The sequence below is a fragment of the Humulus lupulus genome, chromosome X (genome assembly GCF_963169125.1).
Source record: "Humulus lupulus chromosome X, drHumLupu1.1, whole genome shotgun sequence".
Classification (NCBI taxonomy): domain Eukaryota; kingdom Viridiplantae; phylum Streptophyta; class Magnoliopsida; order Rosales; family Cannabaceae; genus Humulus; species Humulus lupulus.
The window spans coordinates 213,818,459-213,836,718 of record NC_084802.1 but is presented as its reverse complement, the minus strand read 5'-3'; the positions used below and the strand labels follow the sequence as shown (position 1 = coordinate 213,836,718).

General features: G+C 42.5%; 1 protein-coding gene across 1 annotated transcript; it reads right to left on the bottom strand.

The window, feature by feature from the left end:
• Positions 1-14,148: 14,148 nt before the first annotated feature.
• On the bottom strand, positions 14,149-15,465 carry LOC133804885 (glucuronoxylan 4-O-methyltransferase 1-like). The gene has a single exon (XM_062242997.1). It carries the CDS (start codon positions 15,212-15,214, stop codon positions 14,279-14,281), a length of 936 nt encoding a protein of 311 aa, XP_062098981.1. The 5' UTR covers positions 15,215-15,465; the 3' UTR covers positions 14,149-14,278.
• Between the last annotated feature and the right edge of the window lie 2,795 nt (positions 15,466-18,260).

The following is an 18,260-nucleotide window of genomic DNA, read 5'->3' as shown; positions in this document are numbered from 1 at the left end:
ATTGGCATTGATGACGTGGCAAATGATCCCTGGACACGTGGCTGACACCTAGAAGAGCTCTGCTAGTGTATCGACCAGAAGACACATTATAAGCAGGAGGCGGCCCAATCTTACCTACGACCAGTCTGGTCGATGGTTCCGCATGCAATGTAATATTACTATAAAGATCTTTGTAAATCCCGAATTTAACTCACACAATCTCCTGGATATCCGGTTATTTAGGAGAGAAAATCGGCAACAAAATCATGTAATCCCCCTTGAGCCTATAAATAGAGAAAGATAGCTCAAGGGGGGACTTTTGACTTTTGAATTATTTGAGACTAGAGTAATTCTACTTGATATATTATATTGTTCTTCAGAGGTTAGTGAAACTCATTGAACCCTTGTTCTTTGATCACTCCTTTGATTCTCAGATCAATAACAATCTAAGTGGACGTAGGTCATTACCAGATCCTGGGGCCGAACCACTATAAAATATCGTGTTCTTATTCCTTTTTGTCATTCGGTTCTTTTCAATGCATTCATTCACATCAAGCATATTCTGACTCCGTGTCAGTTGACCAAAATCTGGGTCAACATTCTGGTGCTTTCGTTGAGAGCTTGATTTATCATAGTTGAGAAAATCAATGGCGAAAACTGCAAGGAAAACTGGACAGGCGGCCGCCGCTGCACCATCAAACCCGCCACCTCCTCCTCCTCCTGCAAGCGTGGCTGAGGATGAGCCACATTTAGATTTTGAGGAGGAAGAAATGGATGATGCGACACTGAAGAGTACTTTGGGAGCGCTGCAAGAAGAGTTGGCTAATCTGAGAGCCAGTCAAGAGACAGCTGCCGAGGTTATGGCACGGCAGCAGCAGGAGATTGAACGGAAGCGCGCAGAGTTAAGCGAAAGGCAAGCGGAGATGGACCGCCGCCAGAGAGAAGCCATGGCAGCCCTAGAGGCAGCCTTGCAACTGGCTAGGAATCAGGCCGCACCTGTCTCGCAGCCTGACCAACCTGTCAATGGGCCACCCCAGAGGGGTCCTAATCCTAGCCCACCAATCCAGCCCTCGAGTCCGCAAAGGCCCAAGCAGCCTCAGGTACCTCATGACGATGTCCCGCTAGACCTTGAGGCACAGCCTCCAACCCAAGCTGGTCACGGCAATCCCCCGCAACAGAGGCAGAATAGGGCCGAGCATCAGCCTCGTAGTCCTAGACGCCGTAGGGGCGATGAGCCAAACCTACCGAATAAAGGTCAATATCCTCCTGGTAACAGGAGGAACTCAGAGTTAGGCTCTGCGGTCCGAGGTCCCCCACGGCATGATAATGCCCGGGGACATAACGACCAGCGCAGGCCACCCTCTAACGCTCGGGACGTTTCAGCCAGGGATGGAAATCGAGGGAACAGTCGGTCCCACCACAGCCAATCGAGGTTCAGAGATGGCCATGGGTATAATGAGGCCGACTCAGGAAAAGGAAATTCTGGTAGAAGGAATGAAGAAGGGGGTAGAGGTGGCGGCCAGATACCCCAAGATGACCAACCCAATGGACGGGATGCTGGGGGGCAACCCAGGCAGAATAATGTCTTCAACTGGCTCGGGGGTAGCGAGCAACGGAGAAGAGACGAGGATTTGCGAGACGTACTCAACGATCGTCACGAGCGGCATGGCGAGAACGTCCCCCCAGCAACAGAGGCCACAGCGATTCCTGTCGCTATACAGGCCCAGATAGATGCCCTCAACCAGGCAGTGCAACAGCTGGTCGGGGGAAGGACATCTTATATCGACCACGATAGGAGGAAAGGTACTCCTTTCGTCCAGAGGATAGCTATGGCAGAAACTCCAAGCAAATTCAAAATGCCTACGCTTCCAAACTTTGACGGGTACGGAGACCCAGTATCTCATGTTAATAAATTTGAGATACAAATGGACATTCAGAAAGTGTCCGAAGACGCTCGGTGCAGGATCTTCCCTGCAACACTTTCTGAGGCCGCGCAGGAGTGGTTTTTTAAGTTCCCCCCTGCAAGCATAGTTTCTTGGGAAATGTTCGTAAGGGAGTTCTATGGACAGTTCTATGCAGGTCGTGTGCATCCGACCAAAGCAAACCAACTGGTTGAAATTCGCCAGCAGGATGGAGAGTCGCTGAAGGATTACATCCAGCGTTTTATGCGAGCAGCAGCTGGAGCAAAAACAGTGTGGAACGAAGGCAAAATGATGGCCATAACCGCAGGAGTTAAGCGTCGGTCCCCCCTCTGGAAGAGCCTCCGCAAGGAAGGAGTTAGAACTACCCAGGAATTCCTAGACCGGGCTGATCGTTACATCAAGCTCGAAGAAGCCATTGCCGATGATGGAAAGCCCTCAGACAAGGGTAAGAAGGCTGCCGATCCCGCCAAAGCCGCCAATGGGTCTAAACCTAATGGCAACGGCAAGGGCAACGGGAACGGCAACGACAATGGCAAGAATGGTGGAAAACGGCCGCACAATGAGCCTTCCACCTCCGACAATAAACCAGCCAAGGGTAACCGTTATGAACCTCGGTTCACTAACTACACTGCCCTCGTTGAGTCTCGTGGAGAGGTTTATCAGGCCACAAGTTCTAGTGTGCCTTATAAAAAACCTGGCCCCATTCGAAAGGATATTTCGAAGAGAGACACTACAAAGTTTTGTCGTTATCATAACGACTACGGACATGACACCAACGAATGCAACCAGCTGAAAGACGAAATCGAGTTCCTTATTAGACAAGGACACTTGAGAAGATACGTACGGGCCTCAGGAAATTCCCAACGAGAAGCTCCGGATAGCAACAAGCAGGCGCCCACGTGCCAACACTCTCCACCCTTACAGCCTGCCCCCGTGACTGGCACCTTATTCACCATTTGTGGAGGCCTGCACCTCGCGGGAAATAGCGGAAAGGCCAGGGAACGATACGCTCGGACTCTGCGCCACGACCAGGACATCGAGATGATGATTGTGGATGACTGTGCACCAAAAAAGGCTCGGTCAGACGAAGGCGAAATAACCTTCTCTGATGGCGATGCCCAACATGTCTGTTTCCCACATTTTGATCCGCTGGTCGTGGATATCCAGATGGCTAACATGATGGTAAAAAGAGTGCTGGTCGATACAGGAAGCTCGGTGAATATCCTATATAAGTCTTCGCTGGAACGCATGAAGCTATCCGTTAAGGACCTGGAGCCCTACAACCAAACGATATACGGCTTCTCTGGAGAAGGACTCGCCCCCGCCGGATTGATCAGACTCCCGGTGACGACAGGTACAGCGCCTGCTACCAGGACATTACTCGCTACTTTTGTAGTAGTCGATTGTCCTTCGGCGTACAATGCCATCATTGGAAGGCCTATACTGGTTGATCTACGGGCCGCATCTCTATGTGGCACTTAACCATGAAGTTCCCGACGGACGCAGGGGTAGGACGCGTGTTAGGGAACCAGAGGGAAGCCAGAGAGTGCTACAACGCCTCAATCACAAAGGCGAAAAATGGAACACCGAAGGGAACTACCTCGGATAGGTTGCAGATGGCAGTTGATACACAAGCCCAATCCGGTGATGAAGTCACCAAATAGGGTGTTGCCCAAAGTGAGGATAGAGACTTAGATCCTCGCTTTGGGGATTTTGAAGAAAACGTTGGACCCATCGAGGACCTGGAAGAGGTCCAACTCGACGAAAAAGACCCGACCAGAGTCGTAAAGGTCGGGAAAAACTTAGAGCCCACCACGAAGCACGCACTGGTGGAATTTTTGCGGAAAAACCAGGAGGTTTTTGCCTGGTCGCACAAAGACATGGCTGGGATAGACCCTGCAGTTATCAGCCACGTCCTCAATATAGACAAGACTTTTCCACCCGTGCAACAAAAGAGAAGGCTGCTCGATAAGGATAGATCAAGAGCCTTAAAAGAAGAAGTTTAAAGGTTAAGGGAGAATGGGTTCATCAGGGTAGCGTTTTATCCATCGTGGGTCTCCAATCCAGTGCTAGTTCCCAAGCCTAACGGCAAATGGTGAACCTGTGTGGATTTTACAGACCTCAATAAAGCCTGCCCAAAGGACTGCTTCCCACTCCCAAGAATCGACCAGCTGGTCGATGCTACTGCAGGACACGAGATCCTCTCGTTCATGGATGCATATTCGGGCTATAACCAGATTAGCATGCACCCCCCTAACGAGGATCACACCAGCTTTCGAACCGATGCGGGCTTATACTGTTATAAAGTAATGCCCTTCGGACTGAAAAATGCAGGTGCGACTTACCAATGGCTAGTCAACCACATGTTTAAGGAGCTGATCGGAGTAAACATGGAGGTATACGTGGACGACATGCTGGTAAAGTCTAAGAAGGCAGAAGGACATGTGAAGGATTTACAAGAGTGCTTTGATGTTTTGAACAAATACCAAATGAAGTTAAATCCCCTCAAATGTTCCTTCGGAGTTGGATCGGGGAAATTCTTGGGGTTCATTGTAAATTCAAGAGGAATCGAGGCCAACCCCGATAAGATAAAAGCCCTGATCGACATGAAGTCGCCAAAAAGGATCAAAGATGTACAAAGTTTAACCGGGAGAATCGCAGCCCTAAGTAGATTTATTTCGAAATCAACAGACAAGTGCGTCCCTTTTTTCAATCTACTTAGGGTAAATAAGAAGTTTGAATGGACAGGAGACTGCGAGCAAGCATTCCAGGCCTTAAAAGCTCATATGGCACAGCCTCCCATCTTATCAAAGCCAATAGAAGGAGAAACTTTGTTTATTTACCTGGCGATTACAGAAGTTGATGCGAGCGCGGTGCTAGTACGAGAAGAAGAAGGCGTACAGAAAGCAGTCTACTATGTAAGCAAAAGGCTGATCGGAGCAGAACTGAGATATCCACCAATCGAGAGGTTAGCATATTGCTTAATCCTGGCCTCTAGAAAGCTGCGCCCTTACTTCCAAGCCCATCCTATCACGGTTTTAACTGACCAGCCCCTACGGCAAGTCCTCCAAAAACCAGAGGCGGCTGGGTGATTATTAAAATGGGCAGTCGAACTAGGGCAGTTTGATATAACTTATTCACCGCGAGTAGCAGTAAAGGGACAAGTCTTAGCTGATCTTATTGCAGAATTCACCAAACTCCCAGACAGCGAACAGTGCGAACAGCCTAAAGCGCCTGAGCCTCAAGACAAAACTCCTTCATGGAAGTTATTCACGGATGGGTCATCCAACGAATCCCACGCTGGAGCGGGAGTGATATTGATAACGCCGGAAGGGCATCGATTTCACTGCGCCATCAGGTTCGACTTCACCGCGTCAAATAATGAAGCCGAATACGAAGCGCTCCTCGCTGGATTGAGAATGGCAAAAGATATGAGCATAAAGACACTTTATATTTACAGTGACTCACAGCTGGTCGTGAATCAAGTTCTAGGGGAATATCATGCGCGAGGCTTAAAAATGGTGGCCTACTTAAATAAAACAAAGGACCTGCTAGCCCAGTTCACAGAGTATACCCTCCGGCAAATACCGCGGGATTAGAATTCAAACGCAGATGCCTTAGCAAAACTTGCGAGCGCAAAAGATGCTGACACTTTGAACATTGTGCCAGTGGAAAGACTGGGTAAGCCAAGCATACAAGCGGTTGAGACCAATATGGAGATTCGAATGGAGGATACATGGATGGCACCTTACTTGGAATATCTGACGAACGGTGTGCTACCGACAGATAGAAACAAAGCCAGAACTCTACAAAGGCGAGCCGCTAGGTACATACTGGTCGATGGTGTTATGTACCGAAGAGGATATTCAATGCCACTACTCAGATGCGTAACACCAGAAAAAGCTAAGGAACTCATGAAAGAGGTGCATGAAGGCTTCTGCGGGGATCACGCTGGGGGGCAGAGTTTGGCAAAGAAGATTCTAAGGCAAGGCTACTTCTGGCCAACTATGAACGAGGATTCGATGGAGTTTGTACGAAGATGCGATAAATGTCAAAGGTTCTCCAAAATTCCACGAGCGGCTCCAAATGAATTGAAACAAATGCAAAGTCCGTGCCTTTTGCGGTGTGGGGAATAGATTTGATTGGGTCCCTACCAACGGGAAAAGGCAGAGTAAAGTACGCAGTCGTGGCAGTCGATTACTTCACTAAATGGGCCGAAGCTGAACCACTCGCCACCATAACAACCAAGAAAGTTCTTGACTTTGTCATCAAGAACATTGTTTGCCGCTATGGTTTGCCCCGAAAGATAGTTTCAGACAACGGAACCCAATTTGACAGCGACTTATTCACCGACTTCTGTGAAAGGCACGGAGTTATTAAAAGCTTTTCTTCAGTTGCGCATCCCCAAGCAAACGGGCAGGTCGACGCCGTGAATAAAACCCTTAAGGACACCCTGAAGAAAAGGCTTGAAAACGCTAAAGGAGCATGGCCGGAGCAGCTACCTGAAGTCCTCTGGTCGTATAGAACGTCTCACCGAACACCGACAGGACATGCCCCATTTTCTTTGGCTTACGGATATGAGGCTATGTTACCTGTCGAGGTAGAACCCCCCTCACATCGACGCGTAACATACGACCAGGACCAAAATAGCCAACTAATGATGGAGTCCCTAGACTCAATTGATGAGATACGGGAAAAGGCCCAGCTCCGAGTTGCTGTGTACCAGCAAAAATTCGCCCGGTACTTTAACTCCAAAGTTAAAGAAAGGAAATTCAACGTCGGTGACTTGGTGCTACGACGAGTTTTCTTAAATACCCGTGACCCGACTGCTGGAGTACTCGGACCTAATTGGGAAGGACCTTACCAGATTGAAGAAGTCCTTCATCCGGGCACCTATAAACTTGCACGCCTGAACGGAGATCTCGTTCCACGATATTGGAATGGGGAACACCTGCGCAAGTATTATCAGTGAACAGTCCTTCTTAAAGGACTGGCTTGTATTAAATTTTACTTTTTACAAGTGTTGCAAAGAGAATTATCCACGTTGTATGGCTAATCGCTCATATATGTAAGATTCTATTTTAGAATCACTCGTAAAGATATGTTTAGTCCATTTTTAATACGAGATTATAAGGGACTGTGCGCAGCCAGTCATTCTTGCCAACCTTTGTAAATTTATATTTACAAGTATTTGTTCATTACGTGTGTTGTTTTGCTGTATTACAAGCATTACTTTTTCACCCGAGCAGAAATGTTCGAATAGGTCATGGTCAAGGCAAGTGACCAAGGACCTAAAGCTCCTCGATCACTTGGGGGGCATATAAGGCACATCGATAGCAAAGCGTACCATGAGGTATGTAAACACATGAACAAAATGAGTGAAAGCATGCTAAGGTACTTAGAGTATTTTTCAAAATTTATATTTTGTTAAATCAAGCCAAAGTACTATGCTAAGTTCGATCATACGGACAAATGTTATAATAAATGAAAATGTTATAGCATCATGATGCAATCTTTTACACCGCAAGCATCACTGCTTGGATGTAACTGTTCAAATAAAAAGAAAAGTTTGCTGCCCATGCAGCAAAATTTAAAAAAGATATTTTCTTTACATCACGACCCTTGGGTCGTGTAATCAAAAGAAAGAGAAAAAAATATATAATAAAAAAGCTCAAGAGGCATTGGGAGCAGGAGGGTCTTTATCAGCATTCTGGCTGGCAGCATCCTCGGCAACTCCTTCTTCCTCTGCACCAGCAATGCTTACGGAAGCAGGGATCCTTGCTCTTGCCTCCTCTTCAGCCAGTTGACCAGTACAGCGGGCCAGCTCAGCATTTCTGACATCTTCTGAAAGATAACCGAAGTTGGCGCCCTGATTGTTTTTCCAAAAGTTGTAAAAACACCGGAGCGTCGCGTTCTTATACCTTTCCAGATTTTTGGAGTTGTCAAGCTCCAATTGCTCTACTTGGCTCTCAAGAGTAGCGATGGCCTCGTCCTTGGACTTGAGCTCCTCGCCCAGTCTCTTGCATTCGCGATACTGGACTCGGCTGGCCTCCTGATACTCCTCTCTCTGCTTTATTACAGCTGCCTTTGAAGCTTCAACCTCCGATAGCTTGGTCACCGCAGCATCCCTCTGCTGAGCGATCGCCTCCAACTCCTTCGCATGCCTGGCCTCTGCAGCCGAGAGCTTCTCGGCTGCTTTCACTTGGTACCTCTCAATGGCCTTTGCCCGAGCCTGGTCGATAGAGGCTTGGGAATGGGTACGAGCAGCAGTTGCAGACAGCAAAGCTTGTGAACAAAGGAAAAAGTTAGAGCCTGTTGCAAGGGAGGAAAGACAAAGGCTAGAGAGATGAAAAATGCTTACGCTAGAAATTTCGTTCAGGGTCCTGTTCAGAATTTGGTCAACCCCCATACTCTCTGCCTCAACCATTGCATCCTTGGCGCGGTCGTTCTTCACGATGTGCGCAAGGCGGTCTTTGGCTGCTCGTAAGGCGCGACTCGAGAGTTTGGCCCCAAGAGTTTCTTCCCACTTGTTTTGTTCCCTGATGGGTGCAGCCGGAGGGTTTGTCGGAGCAGGAGGAGTCTCCTTCTCAGCAGGAGCCGAAGGATGAGCAGAAGTTTGCCCAGTTGGCACGTCCTTGGAAGGATCTTCTGTTCGACTCTTTTTGGCAGGTCCCTGGCTTGTTTCGCAGTTGTGTCTCCTTGACGACTTTCGCCGGAGCTGAGGAACTTCCTCTTCCTCCTCAGCCTGGTATAGGTCGAAGACATTGGGAGTGGCCATATCTGCATACAAGTAAACACATGCAAAGGGTAAGATAAGGGCAGATGAAAACTCTTTATCAAACGGAAAAGAAGGTCACAAAGTTAATACTCGAGCTACAACTACTGGTCGCTATACTATTGACTCTATTAGTCACACACTCACTATCTGGCATGAAGAAGTCTGGCCCTAGATTTGGAGTATATGTAAAGTTTCCCTCCCCGTCAAACAAGTGACAGGGAATTGGCAAGCTATTTAAAAGCGAAATTACTGTACCGTTTTCATCGGAGGATTCCCCTAAGTCCACAACCGGCTCTCTTGCCTTTTGTTTCCCCTTGCCTTGGGGAGCAGAAGGCCTTTCTGCGGAAGGATTGCCCATGGGCTCCCTGATTGTAACCCCCGTCGACCTCCTTCGGGGAGGGAACGCAGGAGGTTGCTGCTCGGGAACCCCCTCGGCAGTGGCATCGGTTACCACGGATCCTCTTGTTTCATGGCGAGGAGCCAGGAGGCCAGCCAGCTTCAGATTATCATCAGTGACCAGGGACTTAACGCTTTTTTCTGCATCCGTCATCCTGGCCAGTGCCTTGGACCTCAACACCATGTCTGGTGTTGGGGTCGGACGTAACCATGGGCCTGAAAGACAAAACGCACTTTAAGAAAAATGAAGGGAAATTCGCTGATAAAAAAAATACCGACCAGTAAAAGCAGCAATTACCTCCTCGAGCGAAGGCCAAGTTGTTGCTGGTTATGTCCGGAGTAAGGAAGTACTCCTTGCTGTACTGCCCCACATTGGATATGTGCGTGGTGGCACTCAGGAACGTCCGGTTTGTCTCCTGGTGACAAAGATGGAAGAAGCCCGTCCCATACTGTTGAGGGTTGGACTTGAGATCAAAAAGATAATTGACCTCATGAGGGGTAGGTTCTGGCCAGTTTTTAAGTTTGTACAGGATATAGAGTGCGGTCATCATTCTATATCCATTTGGAGTAATCTGGAAGGGGGCGACATCAAAATAATTAGCCACCCCCTGATAAAAAGGATGTAGCGGGAGCACAGCCCCCGCCTCTATGTGGTACCGAGACCAAGCACTGTATACACCACCGGGGAGGTTAGCCCTTTGGTCTGCAGCAGGAATTTTGAGAGTGACCCCTGTGAGAGGATACTTCCTAAGATAGTTAGCAAGCATCCGAGGAGTCACTAGGCTGGTCGGGGAGAAATACCACTCGACATCATGCAGATTCTGATGGCGGGGGCGGGCTCTAGTTTGGATGTTAGGGTCAGGAGCAGGATTTTCTCGGCCACTGGTCGAAGGAACCCTGGCCTGCGAATCAGGCTGGGCAGGAGGGTTTGGATTATCGTCGGATTCAGGTCTTTTCTTGCCGAGGGATTTAGAGCGTGCCATTTGAGGAGGAGAAGGACGAGGTCTGGAGGAAGATCGTGAAAAGGGAATCTCGTGAATTCAGTCGGTCGGTCGTTCTTCGCCTTCGAGCAGCTGGGCGAGAAGATCATCGTCAATGGGCCGTTCACCTCCCCACAAATCTAGCATCAAGGTCTGCAAACAGAAGAATGGGGAGGTGAGGATAGAGAATTTTTAAAGGCTTTTTAGAATAGCGTTGGTCGAGTATAAAAGTCAAGCTTTTACACAACAGCATTCTAACAAAAAGCTAAATCTTTCCATACGAACAGTTTGAGAAACGGATCAAAGGGTGAAAGCAAAAAAAATTTCAAAAAAGCTTTTTCAACTCCCCTTAGGGCGGGAAAAACCTATTTTCCAACTAGCCCAAAGATCGAATTTTTACTTCGATTTTACGTCCTAAAAGTATGATCCCAACTATTAAACTAACTCGTAACCTTTTTCACCTACAAGACATTCTACTCACAAGCATCTCAAACCAAAAGCAGATGAACTCAAACAGTCAAAATACAGAAGCATGCATTATGAAAATTTGAAGCATAAGGATTCAAAAACTTACCAAAAAGATGGTCGTGGAGACTGGTAAAGAGTCTTCGGAAATCAAGGAACTCTCGGGTTGAGTCTTGAAAATGCAGAAGAACGGTCTTCGGGAGAAGATTGAAGCTCTGGATTTTAGGGTTTCTTGAGAAGGCAATGGCGTGCGTAAAAGGAAAAAGGGAAGTTTGGAGATGTTATATAAGTTTGTCTGTGGCATAAAAAAGGTGTAATCATCAGTTTCCCTTTTTCGAAGTATGGGGAAGCGGAATAGCCGTCGAATTATTACTGGGGAACCGAAAAGTCATGATTAGACAGGAGTAGGTTGCTTTTTCCAAGAACACACGAAGGGTTCTGACACGTATGGCGGGGTTACCGAAGGGTCGTTCGCTCAAAAGTTTATTTATTGCTCGTAATAAATAAACTTGGGGGGCAAATGTTATCCAAAAAATTGGCATTGATGATGTGGCAAGTGATCCCTGGACACGTGGCTGACACCTGGAAGAGCTCTGCTAGTGTATCGACCAGAAGACACATTATAAGCAGGAGGCGGCCCAATCTTACCTACAACCAGTCTGGTCGATGGTTCCGCATGCAATGTAATATTACTATAAAGATCTTTGTAAATCTCGAATTTAACTCACATAATCTCCTGGATATCCGGTTAATTAGGAGAGAATATCGCCAACAAAATCATGTAATCCCCCTTGAGCCTATAAATAGAGAAAGATAGCTCAAGGGGGGGGGGGGGGGGACTTTTGGCTTTTGAATTATTTGAGACTAGAGTAATTCTACTTGATATATTATATTGTTCTTCAGAGGTTAGTGAAACTCATTGAACCCTTGTTCTTTGATCACTCATTTGATTCTCAGATCAATAACAATCTAAGTGGACGTAGGTCATTACCAGATCCTGGGGCCGAACCACTATAAAATATCGTATTCTTATTACTTTTTGTCATTCGGTTCTTTTCAACGCATTCATTCACATCAAGCATATTCTGACTCCGTGTCAGTTGACCAAAATCTGGGTCAACACATTGGCAATAATGTAATAAAAGATTTGACATGAAACCTAGCACAAATATTACTTTTACTATTTATAAAATAAATAGAAAGAGCATGACTAATTCTATATAGATTTTAGCAAAAGTAAATATATACGAATGAGATGGAGAAAATGATGAAGATATTATCTATATTATTTTTACTAATTTGATAATACATAGAAAGTGCTTGAAAAAATCTATATACTATTAGTAAACACAAATATAGATAACAAGATGAAGAAATAGAGATGAAAGAAAATAAATCACTAAAATATATAAACTTTAAGCACATGGTGAATCAAAAATACCAAACAAATTCATAGTGCATATAGGATCATCCTAACCTTCCTAAGAAGGTTAGCCTATTATGTTAGACATTCTTATGAAATTCTAGAGAGAACATATGAGAATTGAGACTAAAATTTGGTAGAGTTTTGCTATCTAAAAATTACATACAAAATGTAAAATGAGAATCCTTATTTATAGAGGGAGAAAATGACTAAAAAGAAATTAAACAACAAAATGTGGTTTACAAAATAAATCTGAAATATTAATAATAAAATATGATTTTAAAAAATCAAATCTTATTATAAATATTAACCTAGTTATTTTGGTGTATGGTCAAAATGTCATTTTTCTAAAATACCACAGAGTATGAACTTTAAAGCTCAAAATAGCAATTTTGCAAGGCCCAATACCCACAAAATATGGGTTAAAGGTGGCTGGTGGCAGAAGTGGGTTTTGACCCACTCCCAGCCAATGGGAGTGTGCCATGTAGGCACTGGCTGGGAGGGTTGGGCTGCTTCAGATGGGCCTGCGTTGGGGGAGCTTCAGTTTGGCCTTCGGTTTGGGCCAATGTGGTGCTGGGCTTTGAATGACTGCTGGAAGAGGCAAGTTGGGCCGCTGGTTTACATTGGGCCTTGGGAGTACTGGGTTTCATTGGGATGGTTGAACTCAGCTGGTCCTTCTGGGATGCTAAGAGGATTACGTTGGGTTGGGTTTGATGGACGCATCAAGGGAATGTGGGTCACCAGATGAGACACGTGGCACGAGGGAAGCACGCCAGGTGGTGCGCTGGGGAGAAAGGAAGGGCTGGGCGTGGGCTATTTGGGCCGAAATTGACCTGGGCAATATTATTTCAAAAATACCACAATTCCACTGTATTTTCAGTTCTACTTCTTCCCTTCTTGCTTTCTTTTTTCTTTGTTTCCAAGTGCCAAAATACACTTTATTTTCTAAAAAATATAAATAAATTAAATTAAGATCAAATATTTCCAATGTAAGAATATATCACATTAATTCCATGAAAATATTAATTAAAATTTAATTTATTTTAACAATTAAAATCAACAAATGTGTATTTTTTTGGCACTAATCACTGATCCGACAGACACAAATTTTGCAGGGACAGCTAATACCTACATCAGATCAAATTTCTCAAGATAGAAATAATAATTAATTCCTTCAAAGATTGTATTTCCCAAAGTTTATTATCTTGAGCAGCACGAAAATCAAAAGACAAATATTCCATAAATGAATTCGTAAGCACATAATATTTTCTTTATAAAACCAAGATACAAATTCATTTTATAAACTTATTGTGAGAATCAAACTAAATAAGGAATTATTTGCAAACCTTACAAATTAATCCAAGATATTAATTCCGAAAATCACAATAAAAGGGAATTTAAAATCATTTTTTAAATAAAAAGATATCTCTATAAATTTTCTTTATTACACAAAGTTTCCTTTTTTAAAATAAAGAAACTACATTCTTTTAACCTTTCTTTTAACAGCCAGCCAATATCACGAAATTTATCAATAAAAAATATCACAAAATATTATTTAATCAGTTGACAAAAAGTATCAAAGTCTAAAAAAGGAAAGTATATTTTATTTAAAGAAAAATCTTCTTATAAATAAAATGATCTTTTCTCGGTGAATATCAATATATATAGACAAATATCAAATAATACAATTGTCATAAACAAATATGATGATTTCTAAAGAATTAAGACTAAAGAAAATAAATTGTCGCGACAGATTATAAACTTGTCGGAACAACTGCTTCAAACTTGTCAAAAAAATATTTTTGAGCTATAAAATATATTATTTATTTAAGATAGTAAATTTAGAGTTTTACACAAAACAACATAATCAAAAAGAATCATACCTCTAAGTATAATTTATAATAAACCTAATGAAAATCTATCATTTATTATTTTCTTGTCTAATTTTCTCTCTAATTAATTATTTATTCACATTACTTATTTTGATCAATGATCTGAATTCGACTATCTCACGGTAACAACTTTGACTTTCATCATTGAACGACACCAATATGATCATTAACATTTATATGTGAGTTTTAAATTTTGGTTTAATTCATACAATGGTCTAGACTTTAATAGTTTTTTTTTTTTTTTTTAAATCTCTAATTGTAAACCAAATCCAAGTAAATTATGTAATATCACTTGTACATCTATAAAATATCATTGAAATAAAAAGAGCAGTTTTATTTTACAGTAAAAATAATAATTATTGGCTTACAATTGAAGGCGAGAAAAAATTTAACAAGGCAAAAGACGCTTTATCCGATATCAACTCAACTGTCAATCCTATATCTTAAGGGCAAAATGGTCTGCCGAGACGGGCCCTATGGCTGGGAATAGTGAAGTGCCTCAACCTCCCTTCTTCTTCGGTCAGGTACCCTTCGCAAAGGAAAGCCTTAGAGAATTTATCCTCTACGGGCCTATCCACGTCGTGGACGAACACGTCAGTCTCTCCACTCTCTCTATTCCTCGCCATAAGCCCCGCCGTGTAAATGGCGGTCATCCTCCCCGGCGCGTGTATGACATACCCTGTAGGCGCGTCGACCATGATTAGGTCCCACTCGGTGTCGTAGACGTCACTGGGGAAGTTCTTCAGCGCAAGCTGACACTTGGAGAATCGTGGGTCCCCGACGACCTGACAATCCCCGGCCTTACTACCGATCTTCATCAGCTCGTCCGCCTGGTGGACCTTAGTGTCGTATTCAACGTGATACGACTCCAAACCCGGTATACGACGCTGGATTTGCTCGATCCAAGCCTTGTCTTCCTCTAGAAAGACCGTGCGGCCGCCGTAGTTAAGGGCGTTCCACATGAGGCTGTCGTGGCCTAGTCCGAAGACGAGGAAGTTGCATGGAGACTTCTTCTCGAGGATTCTCATGGAGACTGAGATTTCTTTGAGGGTCTGTTGTGGGGTGATGTTCGTCGTTACGTAGTGGACCAATGCGTTGGCCAGAGACGGCGGCGTTTTGTTACATGTTTGTACTGGGGAAGCATTAATATTAATATTGTTAGCACAGTCAGTGTTTGCAGCTGTAGACGTAGTCTTTTGATCGTCGTGATCATGATCGTCCGTTGAATTTGAGAGGTGGGTTTGTTGTGAGACAACGGTGGCTGGAGTAGAGACATTAGTGAAAGAGAAGTTTGATCTGATTATGAGAATGAGGAAGAAGAGGAAGAATAAGGAGAGAGTGAGTTTTAGACTAATAAGTTGAGCTACTTTGGTCCTCATGGTTCTCTCTCTCTCTCTAAATTCTGGGTTTGGAACTTTGATGAGCTGAGTGAAAGAAAGAGAGATAAATGGGATCAAAGAATTTTGGAGATGGGGGAGAGGATCAAATAGTGTTGTGAGTTTGTTATTTGTGATGTTGATTTGAGCTTTTTATTTCCATCTGATCTAACAAAAAGAGAAGACTTTGAACAAATTATAGGAAAGAGAAAAAGGATTCTATTTTAATTAGAATTTTGTTTGCTGATTGATTCTGTATTTTTCTATTATGGTAATATAAATTAGATCAGAGTTGATGATGATAATAATAATAATAATAATAATAATAAGAAGAAGAAGAAGAAGAAGAAGAAGAAGAAGAAATGATTTTTCACATGCAAACATCGTTTTTAAGTTTTTTAACCATCAAATTAAACATTTTAGTATTTGAAAATATTTTACTTTTTATACTTCTGTCTTAAAAATGAAGCAAAGAGTGGGGGAGCTACCGCAACGTTTGGTACAAAAAAACAAAGGTTGGTAGACCAAGAAATATGTCTGTCGATTAAATAATATTAATTATCATGTGGTTTGATTATTATTATTATTTAAAATATTAACATCCTTTTCATGTATCTGAAAGAAGTGATAAGGTAGTTGGGGTTAATGATTTGGTGTATAAAATTGGGTAATGAAGAAAATTATTGCCTTGGAAAGGAATATGGATGTGCTGGCTTAGAAGTGGGTTTACGTGTTGAATCTAAGAACGAGATGAGGAGTGGTTATAACGTCAGGTTCTTTTGTTATATTTTATGTAGTGGTGAATGGTGATACAGAGCTACCAAGGCACTATCCAAATTTACGTCCTAATTTGTATAATTATAAAAATATATTTATGTAGTGTACATGTGTGACATCGCTATTTGCCATGCAGTACTTTGATACTTCGATTATATTACATTCAGAAGTTGATAAGTCATTTTCTTTCCTGTACTAAAGTACAAAATTGATCTCTACTAGTCTCAATTATATGTATAAAATACATGCATATAGTTTTGTGTTTGGAAACAACTTTATAATTAATAGACTATATTCTAGTAATTATTAGAACGTTAGTAATTACACTATATTTTAAAAATACAAAGTGTGCTTAGATGTCAAGTAGTAATTACTTATAAATTCTTATTATTATGTTTTTGCAAGATAATTAGTAATTATAAAAAAATATATATTATATAATAAATATTATTTAAAATTGATAGTAATTACTGTGATAAATATTGTAATCATGATATAACTAATTATCTGTTATTTTTTCTTTTAAACACCAGTTAAGTTTGTTTCTTGGTTTTAAAGAACTTAGCTGAGCTGTCCAAGTTCTTGAATATCAATATATATGTGTGTGTGTGAGGCTCAAGTTTTAGAAGGAACATAAGTGAGAAAACTGAGAAGAGGGCTCTGGTTTCAGATTGAAGAGGTTTGCCAAGAAGTACTGTTACACAAGGTTTCAGCTCAGAGGATTCCTAGGAGAGTTGATTGAATCTTTGTACGAGTGTGTGAGGAAATCTTTGTATTGTGAAAGGTTCATTCTTGAGTGAAAAATCAGAGTGTTTTGAGAGTGATTAGCTTGGTGATCTACTGGTTTTCTTGTATAGATAAGATTGGTGTATTCTTACCAATTATGAGCTTTTGTAATCTTGGTGAAATAATTGTCAAAGATCAATAAAACCCTTGGGGAAAGCTGGATGTAGGCTAACTATTTTGGTTAGCCGAACCAGGATAAGCTTTGGTGTTCTTCTTCCTTATTACTCATATTTGTTTAACATATGTTTTTGGACTTAACATTGATAAACTATTTGTTCTGTTTGAACTTAAAGTTTCTGATATTATAAGTTTAGAAGTGATATTTGTTTAGCTTTGATCTTCACCTTAAATTCTGTTTTTCTTCCCACAGTGGTATCAGAAGCCAGGTTACTAGGGTAATAAGATCAAAGCTACAAGCAACTACAGATCAAGATCTCAGTCATCACCATGACATCAACATCTACACGGTTTGATCTTGAAAAATTTGATGGAACGGGTGACTTCAATCTGTGGAAAGAGAAGATGATGGCAATCTTGATATATCAAAAACGTGATGAAGCCCTAATCAGTGACACGAAGGATGCTAATGAACCAAAAGAGAAGGATTCTTCAAGTCTTGAAGAGAAGAGCTTGATTGCAAGACAAGCTCGGTCAGCCATAATAATGAATCTTTCTGATAATGTGTTAAGGCAAGTTATTGGGGAAAAAACAGCTGCTCGACTATGGAATAAGTTGGAACAGCTTTACATGACTAAGTCTACAGCATCGAAAATATTCCTAAAAGGAAAGCTATGTGGCTTCAAGATGAATGCCATGAATACTCTAGAGCAGAACTTTGATGACATGACAAAGTTGCTATTAGCCTTGAACAACATGAGGGATAATACAAAAGAAGAGGATCAAGCTGTGATACTCTTGAATAGTTTACCAACTCAGTTCAAAGAGATGAGAACTGTCATAATGTATAGTAGAGATACATTGACTTTGGAAGATGTCTTGAGCACACTAAGATCACGAGATGCAGAAATGACTTGGGACAAGGCAGCCAAACAATAAAGAACAGAAGAGAGTTTAATGGTTTGTGGCAGACAACCAAAGAAACACTTTCACATAAATCATTCAAGAAGTCATTCAGAGGGCATCACAAGTCGAATTCTAGGCCTAAAGAAACAAGAAAATGTCACCATTGCGGCAAGGTAGGACATCTCATCAAGAACTGCTGGGAGCTTAAGAAAAAGAAAAGGGAAGAAGAGTCTAAAGTCACACAGCAAGATGGCAACACAGGAGACAATTATTATAGTTCAGATGGAGAAGTTCTTGCAGTCTCACAAGATCGAGAAGTTAAAGAATGGATATTGGATAGTGGGTGTACTTATCACATGTGCCCCATTAAAAACTGGTTTTATGGATTTACATGAAGTAGAACAAGGCAGTGTATTAATGGGTAATGATCATAAAGGCAAGGTTCTTGGGATTGGATCTATAG

Bases quoted from the DNA above. Each gene is read 5' to 3' on its own strand.
- LOC133804885 (XM_062242997.1), bottom strand. From the start codon at position 15,214: ATGAGGACCAAAGTAGCTCAACTTATTAGTCTAAAACTCACTCTCTCC.